At 40.0% G+C, this 21,823-nt stretch overlaps 1 protein-coding gene across 1 annotated transcript in view; it reads left to right on the top strand.

Annotated features, from left to right (window-relative positions):
* Window positions 1–20,312, top strand: part of sstr1b (somatostatin receptor 1b) — a 34,698-nt gene extending 14,386 nt beyond the window's left edge. The window contains exon 2 of the mRNA XM_049568889.1: window positions 15,100–20,312. Within this exon, the coding sequence (XP_049424846.1) occupies window positions 16,160–17,266 (1,107 nt within the window). The 5' untranslated portion in view covers window positions 15,100–16,159 and the 3' untranslated portion in view covers window positions 17,267–20,312. The remainder of the gene's footprint in view (window positions 1–15,099) is intronic.
* Window positions 20,313–21,823: the final 1,511 nt, after the last annotated feature.

Here is a 21,823-nt window from a genome sequence, read left to right as displayed (position 1 = left end):
TGCTCTTTTACAAGCAACCTACAAACTTAAAAGTATTTCTTCCCTTGAGAGGAAAAGTACAGCAAAACAATGTATCCTCATATAACAGTTCGTATGATATTCTGCAAATAAGCGCCACATGAATGACATTCAACATATAGTTGCATAATTAACACAAGCTATGGTTGATTATGGTTTAGGCAAGAACAGAATGCACCTTCACTCAAGTGACACGTTCAAGTTCACTCAAAGCTCACAAGGTACCAAGACGCATCTCCAGGTTAAAGTCCCAGGGTTAAGTTCATGTTTTTTTGACCCATCCATCTCCTCACCCTGCGTCCTTGCAAGACCGCTCGGGACTGCTTCCTTGTTTACTCTCTTCAGCGGTCACACAATGGCAGCCTTTCAAAATATGTGGGATATGTATGAATTTGGGTGCATTACTTTTTGTAGGAAAACATACAAACAGTTTATAAAAACAACCTGAGCAAAAAAAGCACCACAGTAGTTTAAATACGCTGCCAAAAATCTTACATCAAGAAATAATTCAACCAATAGTTTTCTCTAAACCACAAATATCATTACTATTTGTGTACAGATTAAACAAACAATATACAACATATTAATAAGTGAGCTTTAGGTGTTGCTGACATTTTGATTTATTCAGTTTGTGATTTTTGGGTCGGCACCCTGTGATTTTTCAGACGGTGAGTCGAGCACGCCAATTCTTTTGTTTTGTGAGTTATTTTTGTAAACAATTTTTTTTTCTCTACGTTTAAGTTTAGGGATCTAAAACGTATATTTTTAAAATGCCCTCTAAAATGAAGATTTATCAAAACTCTGTTTGTAAAACAGAGCATTTGGAAAACAATGACATAATCTTCTCAAATTGCACATGCCTATTGATGCTTTGTGCTATGAACAAACACTGGAAATAACAATAACAATGGCAGTTGACTGGTTTGCTAATGTTTTATTAGCACTGCTTGGTCTAATGACTTCTTTAAACTTAAAATCACCACTTCATGGATAAATAGAGACACTGCTGCACCCAAAGTTTTTGCTCCACCTTAGCGTCCGGTGTTTATGGTTGGACACTTTCCAGAGCGGGATTGTTGTTGACGAGTAGTGGAAGGAAAACTATCGCATGTCCAAAGCATCATTCAAATGTTTAAGTGTGCTTCTTTGTCCTTATATTAAATGGGAATCAGCAGTGATGAGATCTCCAGTAGGTATTTTGAGAAAATGTTAGCCTGTACACTTCACAGACAGACAGCTAAAGCCTGGACCACAGGCGGGTCCATCTACGTCTAGAGAATAGGAGTCTTGTCGCCTGCCTACTTTTGGGCTCGCACACGTGTGTTTTCAGCAACACACAGGCATAGAAAATGTTCTTTTTATAATCATATTGACATCAGATCGCCTTTCACTACCGTCCCAGATACGAAGTATTTACTTTTGGAACACTTCCTGTTTCTGCTTCAAAATTAAAGTTCCCTGACAACTTGTCTGTGGACAGAATCTCTTCATTTGTTGACACCAGGGTTTTTATTGTGAAATATTTGCAGGACCATGTTGTTGATAATGCAGTGGCTTGTACGACTCCATAATATATGGAGTACTGGCGTTCAGTTGTTGAAATACAGTAAGTTAGTTATAGCAGCAGGCACCTCTGCAGCAGCGCCACTGTCTATGCGAACACTAATGAAGATATTTTATAAAATGAGGCTGTGCGGATGGATTTTATTTTTTTAAATGGAGAAGAAAAATATCTGTTAAAATATATCAGGGCCTTACTTTGACCCACGTCTTAACATGGAGGGGGTGGGGTTTTTGACCTATACTTCAGCCTGCCACCAGGGGGCGATCGAGATGTTTTGGCTTAACTTTTGAGGAGCTGTCAAGTTGTCCATCTTGTTATACAGTGGTTAATAGATGTAATCCATGCTAGTTGTTTCCCTTTTTCAATTTTCATGCTCAGCTAGTCACATCCTAACGCCAGAAACACACCAAGCAGCAGTAAACTGCAGCCTGCCCTGAGCTGCCTTGCAATGGCTAAGAAAAGCTGCGGCAGCCGCTCTGAGCTGAAGCCTCATGTTTTAGAGGTGAAGTGCGGCCAAACTAAAGTTGGGGTTAGTTTAACTTTTTGCAGAATATTGTGGCCAGAAACACACAAACTTGCCTCCTGGCTGCAGAAAAATGCGATTATTGTGGCAAGTTATGCTGTAAAGTTTAGCTGATTCAAAACACATATTAAACATGACTCAATATCGACAATTTCAAACACAAGTACACAAATCGGCTTCACTATAACTCGCAGAATTCACAGACAAAACACTTGTCTTTATCTGGACACATTTTCCCCAGAAAATACAACATGCTAATGTTGTTAGCATGAGCCTATGGCATTTTACATTGTATAAATCAACCTAACAGCTAGTGGAGACTTCCTCTGCTCATATGAAGCCAGGGACAACAGCAACATTTAAGAACGGAAATTTGGAATTCAAAATTCGGCTCCATTACAGCTCATAAGGTTCACAGACAAAACAATTGTCTAATACTAAACACGTTTTCCAAACAAATACAATGTGCTATTGTTATTAGCTTTGCAACTACGGGAGATTTCTCTACTCATATGAAGCCAGAATAAATCACACACAAGACTTAAAATGCTATTTTGTGTGGGCTTTGTTGTCTTCACAATTTATATTTTCTAATCTGTGAAATAAAAGTAAATAAAAGCTTTGGTTTTTAGCTTACAAAAATAGACAGAGGGTCTGTGTCGCCATGACATGTAGTTACATTTCTGGGAAGGTGCACAGAGTAGGTTAGGCTCAGAGCCTACACCGTAGGTATGGTGTCGATTATAAATCCTGATTAACACTGATTTTACTGTATCACAGGGCTCCAGACTAACTTTTCCACTGGTGGCACCAGCACATGATATGGTTGCACCCTTTCTTTGGTACAGCATAGTATTAATCAATGACCTTGCATGCTGACAAATACTGTAGGTGACTTAATTTGCACAACCTACATTGATGTTAAGATTGACAGTTACTCAAGACTTGATATTTGCAAAACATTTTAATCTGAGTATTCAGTTTCTCTGCCACAAGTAGTAGCTGACATTATACGTCATCTTGTATTATATAATTTGATTATAATAATTCAATAATTATTATACAATTTCTAATTTGTCTCTCCCTGCCTGCACTTTTATCATCAGTGGCGAGCTAAGTGGGAACCTCATGTCTTCTTTCTGTCCCCACCAGCTCTCTCTCCTCATTTTGCTGTTAAAAATATTCAGCTAAAGACTGCTTCTTTTTTGTAACATGGCAACAGCTAATGATGTACATGTGTATCACATGCTGTGTGTAGGGCACCAAGTGCCAATGATAATGATCATTATGCATAAATTGAACCACATGAAATTTTAACTGCACACAAAAAAAGGTCACAGAGCAGGTTATGTCTTTGTTTTGATAAGGTTTAAATTACATGTTAACATTAGCAGACAGAGTGAAGCACATGACACAGAAATGTGGTTACTGTTCTAAGTAATCATAAGTGATAATCAGTAAGGTACCATACAATCAAATAACAAAATGAGATTAAAATCCATATACTCAAAGGAAGGTTATAAATAAATTTTTTTTTGACCACTTGGGGCCTAAACAACTAACTGATGATAGAGTGCTGCAGGGATAGCTTTTATTTGTAGGTTCTGGATTATTGCAGAAAACAAGCTCTGTGGCAAACAAAAGTTTATGATACTTACATGTTTTGCTCAGCAAGATAATCTTCACAAATGAATGTCGATTTTATGTTTTTGAAGCTTAATGCAATCGCCAGAAGTAAAAAACCACCACACCACAGTTGCATGACTTCATCATCACCACTACATCGAGGCTGTAAAGCATGACGTCCTGTCTCCTTTAGCCATTTGTTCGCAACCTTTTTTTATAAACACGTAAAGGTTTCAAAATTCACGAGTTGTGTATTACTGATTTCAAATGTAGTGAACAAACATGGGGTCTTTTAAGCTTGTGTTAACCACAGACCTTATGTCAGCCATCTAACCAGAAACCCATTCAAAAACCCATTGGCTTTGAGACAAGGAGAAATGAGAGTGCTAAAATGCTGACTCAGTTGAGGGTTTTAGGACTCATACAGCTCTCTATAAGTTAAATGTAGAAAAACTCAAGCTTCATAAAGCCTTATCCTACAGCTATTGTCTTAACTAGTAAAGACCCTAGTAATGTGTGGAGCCAGGAGACATCTTTAGTGACATCCAATCAAAGAATCATGTCCTATTAATGACCTTCCTCCCCAATAAAACATAGATTACTGTAATTAATATCACGGAAATTAAGCTAAAGCTAAATACGGGTAAACTCTGTGAATCTGACATGGTTAAACATTTAACATGGACACATTACCTAAGTTGGTAAATTTCATCCAGCAATGCCACTGTTATGGAGAGAGGATATCATCAGACGCATTAGGAGGATGGAGGTGGAGGTTTATTCTGCTGGTGAGAAGAAAGGCAGAAAGGAATGACAGATAATGAAGAGACAGCACCATAACTGTGGGATAAAACAGCAGCCAGACTGTGAGTCAGAACAGAACAGAAACTCTGAAGGTTTGTAGTGATCCGAAGGCAATTATTTTCACTGATTCTGTATTGGCACTCAAAGTTACACAAAGTATTGACAGAGCAGGGTGACACAGCGCAGTGACAGTGCTTGCTTGATAGAATATTAAAAAGAAATAAGACCAAAGCTGTGTTTAGTATGTATTGCATAGACAGTGTATCAATTTATATAACATTACAGAATTAATCTTTTCATAGTTGACTGCGTGCCGCATCAGCTTCCAACAGGAACTGTAATATCCTTTGTTTCACCAAAACTAGACAGCACCATTCAGCCAGGTGACTCTTTTTCTAAATAAGGACTGGTGTGTTGGTGGGAATATGAGGTGCTGTCCTGTTCCTGCTGTGAATCAATGCTATACACCGTTCAGAGGTGGCTGCAGTGTAGTGCTGTGTTCGGGAGAAGCGACCACATGGTCATCTTGTTGGGGTCAGAATGTGTGTAGTTAAATCATTCCATAACCAGAAACTATGGATTACCAGAACCATTGAGAAACATAGACAATTATAAAGCGGCAGTCAACAATGTAAGTAAATGCAAAAAGGACTAAATTACAGTGTACAAGTTAAAGAAGCTGATGGGATCACATTTCACTGGAGCTGTACCTTGTATATTTCCATATGACAAAAAATTATCTTCTTTGATTGGACAACACTGCAGATATCTCCTAGTAATGGCTCCATGCATTGCTAAGGTCTTTACTAGCTAAGACATTACTTACAGGATGAGGCTTTTGTTATTATGTTATTGTTGATACCCATGAAAACACTAAAACCAATGTGTAAGTCCATCTCTTGATACTTTGTGACTTCCCTACCCTGTAGCTTTCAGCTCCAAGCACAATTGTTTCCATTGCTAAATAATTTCCTAAAACATGTTCATGAGGGTCCTAAGGACAGAGGGATGTCGTCTGCTGCAACGCCCTCTGAGGCAAATTGTGATTTGTGATATTGGGCTTTATAAATAAAATTGCTTGCTTGCTTGCTTGATTGATTGATTGATTGATTGATTGATTAAAACAGCCAAACACTGCAGTTTTTATTGAACATTAGGCCTACTCAAACAGGAGGAAATGGTCCGTATGGTTACGACTGCTTTCAGCTGCATATCCATCCACATTTGATGCTGTAGTGAATATTTATGGCAGTAGGAACCCAAATAAACTACAGTGTGTTCATAGTAAAGCAGGAAGATGTCACCCAGTACAACAGTGTGGCTCACTGTAAGGATGCACAATATTGGATTCTTCTTGCCAATATGTTACATGCTGATTTGGCCGATACCTGATACTGATATACGATATATCTGATATGTCCCTGCATGAAATACAATACTTTTCAATGCATGTAATATTCATTTTATTGTGCAAAATAAGAAAAAGCATGTTGGCTGATTCTGATAGTTATTTTAAAGCTGATATTGGCTGATACCAATGACATGCCGATATAATCATGCATCCCTAGCTTTGTGATGTGTGTTTAATAGTTTTTGGAAACTAAACACACTGGCACAGAGTCTAGAGACACACACAAAACTTGTTAGTAGGATGCATTCATTGGTGGTTTTGGTCTGCACTTGAGATTTGTTGACAATAACAGAATTATATCATCAGACTCATCCTTTAATTTTAAATGCTGGGCCCTTATTTAATCAATAGTTTAAAACTGGCTAGTCACAACTTTGAAAGGACTTAACACACAACAAGGCAGTTATTATAATATATAATATATCTACATTTATGTAGACAGTAGCTCTCATTTATTGCATATAGGCTATACTGTACAGGCTAGCTGTATTTGTTTATGATAAATAGTGTAACATAATAGAACATGAGTTTCTAATTTTGCAGATTTGGTCCTGGGCAATGCTGATTCCATGGCTATAGCCTAGACACACACATTTATTGATGGATTTACTAATAGCTGGTGCATCCTAATTCTGAACCAAAGTGGTGGACAGACGGACTTAATAACAGACCAGTGTGACCATCCTGAGTGCCCTTCCACTAATGGATTAACAACAATTCAAAGGTTTTAAGGCTTTTATCTATTCAGCAATATGGATGTCTTTTGTATGCGTGGTTCAATCTTAGTAATATGTTTGTCAAACATAGGATTGCCATGACATTAAAGCCGTAGTGACAACAGCAGCCTTGGTTGTATATTAATGTAAAGCAATGGGTATGCATTTCTTTTAGTTTTTTTTTTACCTTTTTAACACACACACATACACACACACACACACACACACACAAACTGATATATTCCGTATATCAAGCAGTACTAATGCAACTTCAAAAGGATGATTGCCTGTCATTAACGCTGGCAGAAGGGAAGGTTGGTGTGGAACTTGCAGCCTGTCGAGGAGCGGAAGACTAATTAAGACTTCGGCCTCTCTGTTCTTCCTCATCCATCATTGATGTTTCTCGAGGGGTACCGTTTATACTGAACTTTAGCGACTGTTACATCTGGACTGCTTATATACATAGACAGGCTGTCTAAGCTCAGTGGAATTCTACTGTTGGCCTCCAAAGAGCAGAGCTGAGTCTCTGTACTGACATGACTTTTGGATGCATGAACAAAGGCGGAGTGGCCTTTTGCACTTTTTGATGCACACCAGCTCTATCAAAATAGATCTAGTAATTTCAAACTAATCGTTTGGCAATTTTATCACCAAATAACCATATCATCTTGCCTCAACCACCACACCATACAGTTTGGCAGTTATTTTCTGGTATTGTCACTGAGTGATTTCTTTAGTCAGTTTAAGTCATGGTAGTCAAAGCTTTAGAGAACTGGGAAGCTGTTGACCACAGTGATCAACTTTTCCTCCATTTTGTCTGACCTTTTTTCAGTAGTTGACTGGACAGGAAAATGACTCTATGCACACAACTTGTGCAGCATTTTTAGCGAAAAAAAAAAAGTTTTCTTCATGAATTCAACAGAACATGCAGTGTATAAATGAAGGAAAGACATTCATGGACAACTTATATCCTGTGGGGCTGAGGTTGGTGACATCAAACCATTAAGATGAGCTTGCTTCCTTCCTGCCTGAAGAGACAGAAAAATACATATACCCCTACCACCATCACATGAAACAACTATGTCACTTTTTACTTCATTACAAAATCGTAATGTGCTCCAAATCTATGTTGAGCTAGTCAAAGCATTTTCAGTACAACATCTTGGTCGGAAAATCAAAGACCAACTTACACCTTAGACCATGCCAGACAATCAAAAGTGCACCATAGACCATGAAAGATTGGTCAGACAATCAAAAAGCCAAATTAGACCATGAGAGATTGGTCGGACAATCTAAAGACCAACTTACACCGTGAGACACTGGTTGGACAATCAAAAGACCGCCTTAGACCATGTCAGACAATCAAAAGTGCACCATAGACCATAAAAGATTGGTTAGACAATCAAAAAGCCAAATTAGACCATGAGAGATTGGTCTAAAGACCAACTTAGATCACGAGAGAAAAGTTTTGATAGGTGATCTTTTGATTGTCCAACCAATCAAAGGACCTTCTTACAATAGGAGAGGCTGGTCGGACAGTCAAAAGACCACCTTAGACCATGTCGGATAATCAAAAGTGCACCATAAACCCTGAAAGATTGGTCAGACAATCAAAAAGCCAAATTAGACCATGAGAGATTAGTCGGACAATTTAAAGCCCAACTTAGACCATGAGAGATTGGTCAGACAATCAAAAGACCACCTTAGACCATGTTGGACAATCCAAAATGTAACCTAGACCATGAGAGATTGGTCAGACAATCAAAAAGCCAAATTAGACCAGGAGAGATTGGTCGGGCAATCTAAAGACCAACTTAGACCAGGAGAGATTGTTTGGACAATCATAAGACCACCTATCAAAACTAAGCAAGACTATCAATACGGAATTCTTAGACTAACTAAAGCAAGTGTTGCCTTCCAAAGACCATCTTAGACCATCAAAGACTATCTCATCAAAGGACTTGCCCATTTCCAGTGGGTAAATCCAGGGCTGAATTTGTCTCCCAGTTAACCCCAGCAGGATACACAATTAAAGGACCAGTGTATAGCCTACATTTAGTCACAAGACCAGACAATCAAAAACTAATATAAACAAGCAAGATCAGATTTGACACCTTTACAAAACCAGTTTAGACCATCCAAGACTGAGCCAGACAGCCAAACAACCCAGCTTAGATCAACAAACACCACCCTAGACCATTAAATGACTAGTGTAGACTTCGCAGAATATACTGGGTCATCAAAAGATATGTTAAAACCAACAAAGACCAGGTTAGAGCTTAAAATCTAAGGCTACCTAAGGCTTAAAAGACTTCAAAGACTGGCAACAACTTTCTAATATGTTTTTCAGTCTTTGTTGTAGCTCTTAAACAATCACTCCCATTAGGCAATCTGAATGTACTGTATACCATTGTGTTTCCCCATTGTGTCTCTCATAGATAAGACTTCTTTGCAGCTGCTCACAACAATAGAGGCCTACAAACCCTTGGTATTTAGGAATGAAACAAGAATGGATAATTGAAGACAATGACTAGTGCCCATATCATCAGATTATTACATGCAAAATTGCATACACTGATAAATGTAGAGATGAATGTGCTGTAGTTTGACACAGATATTTTTATGTAAATGAGCAAAGCAGCTTTCACGCTGTTCAACTGTCATGTCTAGACAACAGGAAATCAGTCATTTGCAGCAGCACCATTCTGACCTTTGCCTGTTAAAAGACTGTTAAGGAAAATCTATATACAACAGCCCTGAACATAGCTGTGTTTGCATGGAGGTCATTTGCTTATAACAGATGCAGACTTTGCTTTCACTGCAGGCAGCGCTGTGATATCTTTTAAGTTCAGTGAGGTTACTATATATAGCAACATCATCATTGAGCAATATTGTAAACTTCTCTTCTGACATGCAGCCCATCACTTCTTTTGTTTGGCCAAACACAAACACGCCAAAAAGCATTGGATATAGAGAGGTTCTCTGCCGTAAAATGGTGGATTGCCTCCTCCCGGTTGGGAGTAAGTTACTGCCCCAAGTGAGGGAGTTAAAGTATCTCGGGGTTACATTCATGAGTGAGGGTAAAATGGAGCATGAGATGGATTGGTTGTTTGGAGTGGTGTCTGCAGTGATGCGGGCGCTGTGCAGGACTGTCGTGGTGAAAAGGAAGCTGAGCCTGAAGGCAAAGTTTTCAGTTTACTGGTCCATCTACGTCCCAACCCTAACCTATGGTCATGAGCTATGGGTAATTACAGAAAGAATGAGATCGCAGATACAAGCAACCGAAATTAGTTTCCTCTGAAGGGTGGCTGGGATCAGCCTTAGAGATAGGGTACGGACCTTGGACATCAGGAGGAAGCTTCGAATAGAGCCACTGCTCCTTTGTGTTGAAAGGGGCCAGCTGAGGTGGTTAAGGCATCTGATCAAGAGTCCTCCTGGGCCCCTCCTATTGGAGGTGTTCTGGGCATGTCCAACTGGTGGGAGACCCCAGGGCAGACCCAGATCATGCTGTAGAGATTATATATCTTGTCTGGCCTGGGAATGCCTTGGGGTCCCTCAGGAGGAGCTGGAAAACGTTGCTGGGGAGAGGGACTTCTGGAATACTTTGCTCAGCCTGCTGTGCCCGGGAGTCGGCTTCGGACAACTGGTTAAAAATGGATGGATGGATGGATGGATGGATATAGACAGGATGTGGTGGCAATTGACACAGCCAGGACCTTTATATGGACACAACTCATTACCAGGTTGTCAAAACCTCGACTCTTAGTGTCATGCGGGACACAAACTGTGCTCTCCTGGGTGAAAGTCTGGTTTCATGGACTTTCTCACTCTTTAAACCACCTCAGGTACTCTCAGTGTTGAGTATTGCCACTGGTAGACTTAAAGGGATAGTGCACCCAAAAAAGAAAATTCAGCCATTATCTACTGACCCTCATGCTGAGGAACGCTCTGGTGAAGTTTTAGAGTCCTCACATCCCTTGTGGAGATCGGCAGGGGGAGCAGCTAGCACACCTAATGGCTGACGGCACCCCAGACTAACATCCAAGAACACAAAATTGAAACCACAAAATACCTCCAAGATGCTCATCTGTAGTGATCCAAGTGTCCTGAAGCCCTGACATAAAAAGTTATTTCGAAAAACGTAATTTGAACTCTGTTTTAGCCTCACTGTAGCCTGTAGCTCTGACTGCTTCTATGTGCTCCGCGCTCATGTGTGCGCGCTTGCGGGAGACCAACGAAAGCATGAGCTTTGCTCACCCGTGTTTACATCACGTGACACGTGCACTGCAGGGGGAGACAACGGTAACCACAGTAGCTAAAAGATAATTTGCACTACAGTCTTTTAGCAAAGGACAGCCCAACATGTCTGAAGACTTTGAAACTGAGGATGAACAGCATTTCTTTGTTGAGCTGTATTTGTTTGAGCCCGACTATACGGATGGAACTCAGGCTACTGGACAAAGCAGCCGTCGCAGCTCATGAGCCTAACCCTCAGCCAGCTGCAGAATACCGGAGTCGAGCACTGGAAACCTGGTGGTGTAGTTGTTTCAAATGCAAAGCAATGCCAACGGATGAGGAAAGTCTTTGCTGCTCAGACTGGGAATTGGCAATGCCTGCACTTGAGAATCTGGACATCAGTACTGACGAGACTGCTGCTCTTCAGAGACTGTGCATCACCCTGAGCGCGTGCACGTGAGCGCGGAGCACAGAGAAGCAGTCAGAGCTACAGGCTACAGTGAGGCTAAAAACAGAGTTCAAATGACGTTTTTCGAAACAACTTTTTATGTCGGGGCTTCAGGACACTTGGATCACTACAGATGAGCATGTTGGAGATATTCTGTGGTTTCAATTTTTTGTTCTTGGACATTAGTCTGGGGCGCCGTCAGCCATTAGGTGTGCTAGCCGCTCCCCCCGCCGATCTGAGGAGGACTCTAAAACTTCACCAGAGCGTTCCTCAGCATGAGTGTGAGTAGATAATGTCTGAATTTTCATGATGCCATAGATGTCGATATCGCACGCCAAGGGGCATGACAAAATGTCAGTATTTGAAATCCCCAGAATGAGATTGAGCTGTCAGTTGTCAAGACTGTTAAACTGCTATTTCTACTTGTCTGCTATCATTCTTGTCATGTATTAAAATATGTACATATTAACATATCTGTCCCGCAAAATGATAAGACAGCATCAGACACTGCAACTCTGAAGTCCTGAAGACACAGCCCACGCCTTCTAGGGGAAGTCAGTAAAGCTGTAGTTGTAATCCATCATTATGCATCACTGTGAAATGTCCTTCATACTCCCACTAATATTAAAGATTGGCAATAGCAATTCTTTCCTACTATCTAGCATTGCATAGTAGTGAAAAAAAATATATAGGGTGAAGGCTAAACGATCACTTTAGTGAGTTAAGATTTGAATTGTTACACTTTAATACCCAATTATTGATTTTTCTCTGTTTAAAATCATTGTTGAATGCATTTTACAAAAGAGTGCAACCACACAGAGGAGGGTGTAGGGTTAGGTAAAAGCAAAGAAATTACAACCAGCATGGATTACCAGCTTCCTACACGACCCATTTTGATGGAGATAGCAAACACAGAGATCTGATGTAGACTGAAGAGACCCACATTTGTTTTGGATTAAAGAAGATATACTTTATCAATCCCCAAAGGGAAATTTCAGTTTTTTTCACTCTGTTGTCATATACACACAGGCTCAAAGTACACACATATGCACAAAGAGGACCTATACATGCATTAAACTGAGAGCTGTCAGAGTGAGGGGGCTGCTTTGGACAGGTGCCTTGAGCAGTTGGGGGTTCAATGCCTTGCTCAAGGATACCTTGGCAGTGCCCAGGAGGCAAAACCATACTTGGTCCTTGTGGGGACTGGTGACCCTCCACTTCCCATGGACTAAGTTAACTGCTGCCCCTTATCTTGTAAATCAAATAATAAGTTTAATTTTCTTAGTCTGTGGGAAGTAGAGATGTTGTAAATCATCTCACAGGGGGTCTGATAGAGGACTTAATGTTTATAGTTAGAGAAACCATTACATTTACTCAGTCACTCAATACAGAAAAAAATTAAACTCAGATGAGTCATCACTATGGGTCCATGAAGAGGTAAAAGACAAAACAACACAGATGAGACATCACAAACAGTGAGTGATGGTGCTGATATTCATCATGCCTTATACTCATATTCTTTTTGTGTCAGTTAATTTAATATCTATTCTGCCACATTTATCAATAGTGAGGCCAGAAAATAGCAATAAAGTCACTCACTCACTGCAACAGAAACAGCTGTAAAACAATGACACAGCATGAGCCATTAATGCCAAAATACACCTTTATTCTTTGTTTTTAACATCACTGTGCGCTCAAGAAAAAAACTACTATCTTGTGGTTGTTGTTGCACTTGAACAACTAAACTAGAGCCCTTTATTTGACATATTCATCATGAAGATCATTAACTGTTCCTAGCAACTGAAAATGACACTCGTGGTAAGCTCACATGTTCAAGTTTCAAGTCATAATTTGTACTTTTTTGAAATTGATGTGGCTAATGTTTAATGTCTAAAGGTTACCTAATTCATATTCCTGTCACAGGTACCATGTTGGTATTGTACTTTGACAACCACAAATCAGCAACACTAGTCCTAGTCTGGAAGGCAGGAGTTCTTCCGACCCTAAGAAGGTGGTCTAAAGTCTCCTACAGACTGTGAGATTTCAGCAGTCTTATAAGTTTAGTGCAGCTACACTGGACATGGATCTAATAAACTTGGGTACAACATCAAGTTTGATGTATGCAGACAGTACAGTGACAGCGCCTACTGAATCACAGGGTAGGACGTACAATGCAATAGCTTCCCATACTGAGTGTGCAAGGATGCTGCACAGGTTATTACTTCTCCAACTGTGGTCACATTATTAAATAACCTAAAGTTTTGTGGGCACTGCTGCTAGCTGCTAGGTTGCTCACCTGGAAGCTGTAACTCTGCCACTATTTCCGTCCATGCTTTGTTCTTCTTTACCATGGTAATCATGGTTTATCATGGTAGGAGCTGGAGGACACATCATACAGGCAAGGCTTCTGCTGCCACAACTCTACAAGGTTTTCCTCTTTGCTGGAATCCCGCATATTTCTTTTAACGTGTTTTACCTCCATGGCGAGCTGCTATCCGTCTGTTTGTTTGGGTTTAGTGTCAGCGTGTCATTTCATGTTGCATTTCTATTGGCTGGTTAGTAGATGTAGGTCTCAACAGCAGTCACACATGAAATGGTCATGCCAAATTTCTGACTCTCTGCGTTTGATCACAAGACCATGCCAACGGCCGCCCTTGAACCTCTCTCATTGTGTGATGTAGGACCACCGTTTTAGAGCAGTGTTGTTTATCTTTTGTCTGGGACAGCCCAAAATTGCCCAGTGTATTCTTGACCTTAAGGTCCACACACACCAAACTGACTTCAGAGAACTAACGGCAACAAGCTAGCCAACAAGCACATATGTACTGTGCCTAAATGAGAAGAAATCCCCCTCCATATCAGTAGATGGCAGTAGTCTGTTTGTCATTCAGAAAGGGAAACCGGGGGACCATCTTGGTGCTAGTTAGCCAGTTAGCCAATGTGGAAAGAACAGAGCATATTTACTGTACGCCAGTAAATGATAACATAAACTATCAGGAAACGTTTCTACTAAACTGATCAGTGTCAACGATTCCACATGCTGCATCATCAAGAAAAAAAGTCGACTAGCACCGATGAGGGCCAATGGTGAGGGACACACCGCACTGACTAGGGCAACAAGCACTCACTGACTACCAAACATTGACTGGCAGCCGACCATCAGCTTGGTGTGTCAGGGCTTTTAAAGATACTCATTAAAGAGGTTTTTTTAACTGAGACATCACTACATTTCCTGCCAGGATTGTGCCATGAAAAGCTGTTTTTTTTTTTGTGTTTCCAATGACTGTGCCACAAAAACTGGATGTTTTGGGCCAAAACATTATCTTTTCAAGTGTGTTTTTGTTCCTTAATGTCACCGCTGTACAGTTAAAACATAAAGACGCATAGTTTCAACACATCCACCACATAATAATATACAAAATGTATATGTAGTTTGCAGAGATGCACAATGCCAACGCCTACTCTGGTGATTGGGTTGCGCTTAAACAGTACCTCTCAGTTATTACTCATGGCCGATAGGGAATCAGTATGACAGAAGTCAGCCTGCATGGGAATATTACAGAGTCTAGAAGATTTGGAGCCTGTGAAACAATACATACTGACACAGACACAGAAATGTCTTACATTCCTCTAAATGATAAAAAGAAACTAATGCAGTGTCAGGTCCTCTGAGGTATGACTCATTTGTACTTTGATGTTGTACTTGGTGTCTGTCAGAGGCAAACTAAGTGACACTTCTTTGTTTTCTCACAGGTTTTTTACAATTCAGGTCACAGAAAATGGGAGCACAATGTATCCTGAAGGGAAGCTTCAGCAGAAACCTTATTATTTCTTTACAATCTGCAATGGCTGTGATATGCAACCAGAGAACCTGAGTGCAGGAGCCAAGCAGCACCACCTTTAAGTGAACTCTGAATTTGATTTGACCTACTGGAACACCCTCTTCAATCACCAGATGGAGTGTTTTCCATGTACTGTGTGTCCAAGTGCCTTGCTTCTGATCAGAACTCTGCACCTACTACATACAGGAACAGATGGGCAATAAGGTGTTTAATGCTACATGATTGCCCACGATGGACAGTAGTACCTTGAGAGCAGTTGCCACATGCCCTGTTTTTCTATCGCTTAATGGAAAGAATGATAAAGGTTGTCTGGACCTTACAATGAGAATTCACTGACAAGCACAAGAAACCCAGGAGAATCAAGGACACATTGACTGTGAGAAGAGGAAATAAAGGACATCTTTTTTGGGCGATAGTAACAAAGAAGCTACATATATAAATGAACATCATCTGCAGATTGTCATAAAAACCAAAAGAACAATAGGGATTCCTGACACTACTTCCAGGCTGGCTGTCATTCCAGCAGCTCAAGGAATCCCTCAGTATCTCACTATATTCTACTAAATAGTCTGCTACTACAGAACTCACTATAATTTGAATCCTCTAAGATTCATTCAAAAAACCATAGCTCCTATGAGGTCTTTCCAAAGTGTCAGCAAGTGTAGAAGGTTTTTAGATATCTACACTATCCAGTGGTCTCTGTCCACTCCTATAGCTGCAGCCACTTGGCAGGCATGGGCCTATGGAAAATGTTGCTCCTGCAAGGTTGCTAAAACAGCTTTATTGAATAAATAATAAAGTATTACCATCCCTGTCTAGGCAAATGTAGGGGGGTGCACAAACTACTGTTGATCAAGGTTGGTAATCTGAGGTATTACAAATTCCAAGAATCCCAATGTTCAATTTAATCTCTTTATTAGCTAACATCATTCAAACTTAAAGTTAGCATCACATACCCACCAAAAGGGACCATGGATATCAATGGGAGCCAGGACTATGGGTCCTATCCAACAGGGCTGCCCTATAACACAAGTATGGACTATGAGGACTACTACCAGGAGCCTGACGCCAGTAAAATCATCATTCCATCCATTTATGCTCTTGTCTGCTGTGTAGGCCTTATTGGCAATGCCATGGTCATCTATGTCATTCTGAAATACGCCAAAATGAAAACAGCCACTAACATTTACATCCTCAACTTAGCAATTGCTGATGAGCTGTTCATGTTAAGTGTTCCTTTTCTGGCCACATCAGCTGCTGTCCGTCACTGGCCCTTTGGGTCACTGATGTGTAGACTGGTGCTGAGCGTAGATGGCATCAATATGTTTACATCAATCTTTTGCCTGACTGTGCTAAGTGTGGATCGTTACATAGCAGTGGTCCATCCTATCAAGGCTGCCCGCTACCGCAGACCCACTGTAGCCAAAGTAGTCAATGTCTGTGTTTGGGGGCTATCACTCATAGTCATCCTGCCCATCATTATCTTTGCAGACACTGTCCCTGCACAGGACGGTGGTGTGGATTGTAATTTCTTGTGGCCTGAATCGGCGTGGTCAGAAGCATTCGTGGTCTATACCTTCCTGTTAGGGTTTCTGCTGCCGGTCGGAGCCATCTGCTTATGCTACTGTTTAATGGTGGCCAGGATGCGAGCAGTGGGACTAAAAGCAGGCTGGCTTCAAAGACGACGCTCGGAGAAGAAGATCACGCGCATGGTTCTGCTAGTTGTGGCGGTGTTTGTCCTCTGCTGGATGCCCTTCTACATCGTCCAGCTGGTAAGCGTTTTCCACCGGCCCCCAGACCCAATGGTCACTCAGCTTTTTGTCATCCTCAGCTACGCCAACAGTGGCGCCAATCCTATTCTGTATGGCTTTGTGTCCGACAATTTCCGGCGTTCCTTTCAACGCATTGTGTGTTTCCGGTGGCTGGAGACTGGGCTGGACGCGGAACAGGTGGATTACTGTGCTGTCGCTTTGAAGAGACAAGCAACATGTAGCCCTCTGGATTTTCCTAAGGACTGTATGGCTTCTGATATGGTGTTTCGCAATGGGACATTTACCTCCCGTACAACCACAGTGTAAGCAGAACAGGACCTAAAACAAGTAGCCACAACCCAAGATGGACTTTTTCAATCTTTGGCTTACACAGGGGAGTTTGATATTTAATTGTGAGTCATATGTTTGTTATAAAAACTCAAACTCGGAAGTTCCAAATATAAGTTCCTGGAAAACACAAGTGTGCCAAACAAAAATATAACAGACCACACGTAAACTTGTTAATGTCAGGTGTCAGGAGGATTTTGGGACATCGGCCACAAAGTTGAGAAAACCCGAAGAACAGTTAATGGAAGAAAGAAAGTGTACAGTTCAGCAGTCAACCCCAGCTGGCTGACATGTTGGGATAAAAACTGACAATGAAAAAGATGTATATAACTGTAAGGATACCACTAATTCTGTTATCAAGGGGACAAGGATGTAAAGCACAGGTGAATGTAAGCACAAAAATGGTAATGCTTAACATTTTGATTGATAGGCATAAGAAGCTGCCTGGGAAGCCCATGAGTTACACTGTTAACCCCAATCCATCCATGACACAAAATTCTAATGTAAAGTCTACATAAATGCCCAGGATTGTCAAAATGACACAAAAACTTTATGTTCACTCGACACAAAAACTCATCTCTCTTGACATAATTTTGTTAATGGTAAGTCAACGATTTTTGAGTTTTGAGCTAAGTTGACTAAAATGTATGAAGCTGATTTCACCTAATAAGTTGAAGGTCAATAAATAACGCTATCATTGTGCTCTTATTGTGACAACATATTGTGATGTGTTGAGGCTAGATGGGTGGAGTTTTCCAGCATGCCATGAGACAATGTGTTTAAGGCCATAAGCCGAAGAAAACTGTGTTTAAATGTGTTTTAAATCACTCACGTTACCCATTACACAGTGATTAATGTTTATGTGCTTTACAATGCTTCAAATGGGTTACAGTTAATGTTGTGGTAAAAAACCATTTTCCACCACACGTTATGTCGTATACACAGTTAGTGACCTCCTGCCTGTGTGGATATAAGAGTGTCTTTTAAAAAGTTTAGGCAAGGGAAAATAAAGAGCACTTCCAGGTTCAGCCTTCATCTCTTTGCCTTATTCTAGAAAAAAAAATGTTGTCAAATGTGTACCAAATGTTTTCATGTTAATATGACATAGAATTCAATGCTCAAGCAACAACTGACATAAAATTCCTGTTAGATAAGGGTCATGTGACACATTTATTTTTGTGCCTGGTATACTCAAAACTTTTATGTTGCTGTATTGTACTAAACTAAAAGTTCTGAGTGCAAGCTGTTTAAATTTAAGTTGAGTGAGCGAATTGGGGTTTACAGTGTAATTAGAAATGTGAAAATGTATTTTCATTTCTCATAAAGTAATTGTTTATTAACAGATACACCACAGTAAAGCTTCTCATGGCACCCTCAAAATCAACAAATTCTACACAACTGTGGTTAAAATCCCATTTGAAAAAGTTTCACTTAATTCCCACAGTTCACAAAAGTTTGCCATGGCAAAATGAACCTTCAAAAAAGAAAAAAAAAGAAAAAAAAAATACTGTCTGGTGAAAACGTTCCTAACCAATTCTGTGAAGAATTAACATTAATGGACCAAACATAAGCTAGGAGCCTGGAGGACATCTGGAAATTAATGAGTGCTATTGGGCATTATAGAAAATCAGGAGGTATATTTTTAACTAAATATTTATTTGTCTTTATATCAATTATAATAGCATTATCCATAAAATGAAAACTGATTTTGATTCAATTTTACCACATATTGTTCAGATCTGTCAAACTTTTAAATGTAATTGATCTAGTCTAACTTTTATGCAGTTGTTCTGCAGATTTCTTCACCACAAAGTTCAATTCAAAATTTTTGATGAACTGAAATTTTTTGGGGCTGACAACAAGTGTCACCAAGCTTAATGTCATAATATGCTAATGTGCTGGTTTTACTTTTCAGTAACATGCAAGAATGATTTGATCATTAAAAAAACAAAACAAAAAAAAAACCTTGGGATGGGGTGTGGGGGGGACGTGTTGGGTGGGGCCCCAAAAAGGCTTGTGTTGGCCCTGGATATCACCCACAAAAGAGAAAGGTTAAGTAACAGTGTCGTTTTTTAATGTTGTTTGATTCTTTCTGTGTGCTTTTCTGTATTTGCTGTATCTGTATTTGTTAATTATTTGTTAGTAGAACTGTTTAAATTTGAGATTTGGCTTTGCAAATTGAGCCACAGCTGTTTTGCTTGAGTTGCACAACATGACAGAAATGGCTGAAAAAAAAGATGTATATGCTGAGTTCATGTTTCTAAATTACAAAGGCTCACAAAAGTGATATTTTCACCTGTGATTTCACTTTGTCATTTTGTGTTTTACAGATTGTGGGGAGGGGTAGGCCTCAACATAACATGGGAACAAAAATGTTCAGCCTTATCAAATGCTCTATGTTGTGCCAGTCCTCCATAGGGACCCTTGACCTTTGACGACCAAATTCTAATTAGTTTATCCTTGACTCAACCTCATCCTTGACCACCATAAAATGAATCAGTTGATCCTTGAGTTTAAGTCAACCCTTGTGCCAAATTTGAAGAAATTCCCTTTATGCGTTCCTGAGATATTGCATGGAATGGATAAAACGACTGAGGGATGGACATTTCTGGTGGTGGAGGCATAAAAACTGTTAGTGTACCAAAATAATTTTTAACATCTATGGGTTTTTTTTTGGTGAAACCTTCTTCAGTGCCAATTCTACCTTTATCAGAGCCACATTTGTTTTAGATGTCTAAACTTAATGTCACTGTTCTAGCTCCGTAAAAGTGAGCCTCTCTGGGGTGTCAGTGGCTTAGTGGTAGAGCAGGCGCCCCATGTACAGGGCTGTTGCCGTAGCGGCCCGGGTTTGACTTAAGCCTGTGGCCCCTTGCTGCATGTCACTCCCTCTCTCTTTCCCCCTTTCACACTTGTCTGTCCTATCAAATAAAGGCTAAAAATGCCCCAAAAAATATCTAAAAAAAAAAAAAGAAAAGAAGTCAGCCTCTCCTAAGGATTGTGAAATTTATTTTACCTTGTAGAGCTTTAGCAGCACCTCTGGTACTAATAAAATTTCAATTCAGTGAGCTCTTTTTAAATTTATCACATTAGAAACAAAACCCCATACTGCACTCTTTTAGTTCTATAATATTTGGTTTAAGTGTTTAAGGCTTCTATAGCTGACTTTAGATCTGCTCACTCCCCTTGTTGGCCTGAAGAGCTTTTCATTGCTGTGACAGTCCAAATGTCTTGTCTATAGTGACTTGTAGAGGCTCCAAAGTTTATGAAAGTAAAGTTACAATATAGAGCAAGTCTTAGTTTAGCAGGTTTTGGTCTTCAATTATATGTAAATGTATTGTTCAATTCATCAAGTGGCTTGCCAGCGTTCACTTACATCCTAATGCAAATGGATTATAAGTGATATCATCATATTTCAGTCATATATTGATTTCAACATCATATTTGTGCATACATAACTGTAATAACTTCTATTATTACCTGTACTTGTAAGGTGTTGTAAGACAACACACTCTCTACTAAAAGCTTATAATGTTGCTTTCAGACAGTGAGTGGTTACTGCAGCGGCCTTAATGTTTTAAATGTCAGCACAGTGGCGAGGAGAGAAAGGGCAGCTTCTTCTTCCGTGCACAGCCACTTGCATTTGTAGTTCATGATGGTTTAACTTTATCAACTTGCCACCACAGCTCGGCAATGTGACCATGGCAACTGCAGAAACTGCAGCATGGGAACAATAACAGGAGCTTATTTTACAGTATCTGACTTCCCTGAATGGTTCACCTCCTCATGAGCTAGGTACAGACACACAAAGGAATATCTGGCGTCAGTGACAGCTGGAATGGAACACCTGTTTAAGTGGAAATACACACGATTTTTGCTTTAACTTATCATCATGAAGTTAATGTTGATTGCACAATGTAATGGGGATAGAATAATGACACTATCAGCATTTAGATTTGCTTCCACTATGCAGTTCTGCCCACCACTGGGTACAATCTCTGGGAAAATGAAGGCTCCATTCACTGCACAAAGGAAGTGCATAGACCATTGCAGAACCAAAACAGGAAGAGGATAGCGCATTTGTTATGCCCGGTAGCTATCCGCAGTTACCAAAGAGTATCAATGCAATTTCTTTGCAGGAACTATATCCTGCAGCTGAAATGGCCAAAGTAACTGTAGAAACTGTGGTATTGGACATTGAGCTATTTGTCTTTATGACAGCAGCACCAAAAATTATACTACTTGGAAATGGAGGGGGGAGTTGAAAAGACATCCATCAATTTTAAGCTCTCACCAAACTAAAAAAATCAAAGCACAGGTCAAATAATTTTTTTCCCCAAAATGGGTTCTGTCATGTAAAGTAGTTACATACGTCAGGGGAGGATGCACAACAATGTTTCTTTTTCTGCACCTAACCTGCATTTCTTTACATTAAGTACATTACATTATGGCTGATATTTTAAATCAAGAACATAATGTGACAACACCCAACCATGTTTCTTTTTCTTGATGTAACCTTTGTTACTTATTTGGTATGTT

Source organism: Epinephelus fuscoguttatus, linkage group LG23, assembly GCF_011397635.1.
Source record: "Epinephelus fuscoguttatus linkage group LG23, E.fuscoguttatus.final_Chr_v1".
NCBI lineage: Eukaryota > Metazoa > Chordata > Actinopteri > Perciformes > Serranidae > Epinephelus > Epinephelus fuscoguttatus.
The sequence above is the reverse complement of the archived record's forward strand: the minus strand, read 5'-3'. Positions and strand labels throughout refer to the sequence as shown.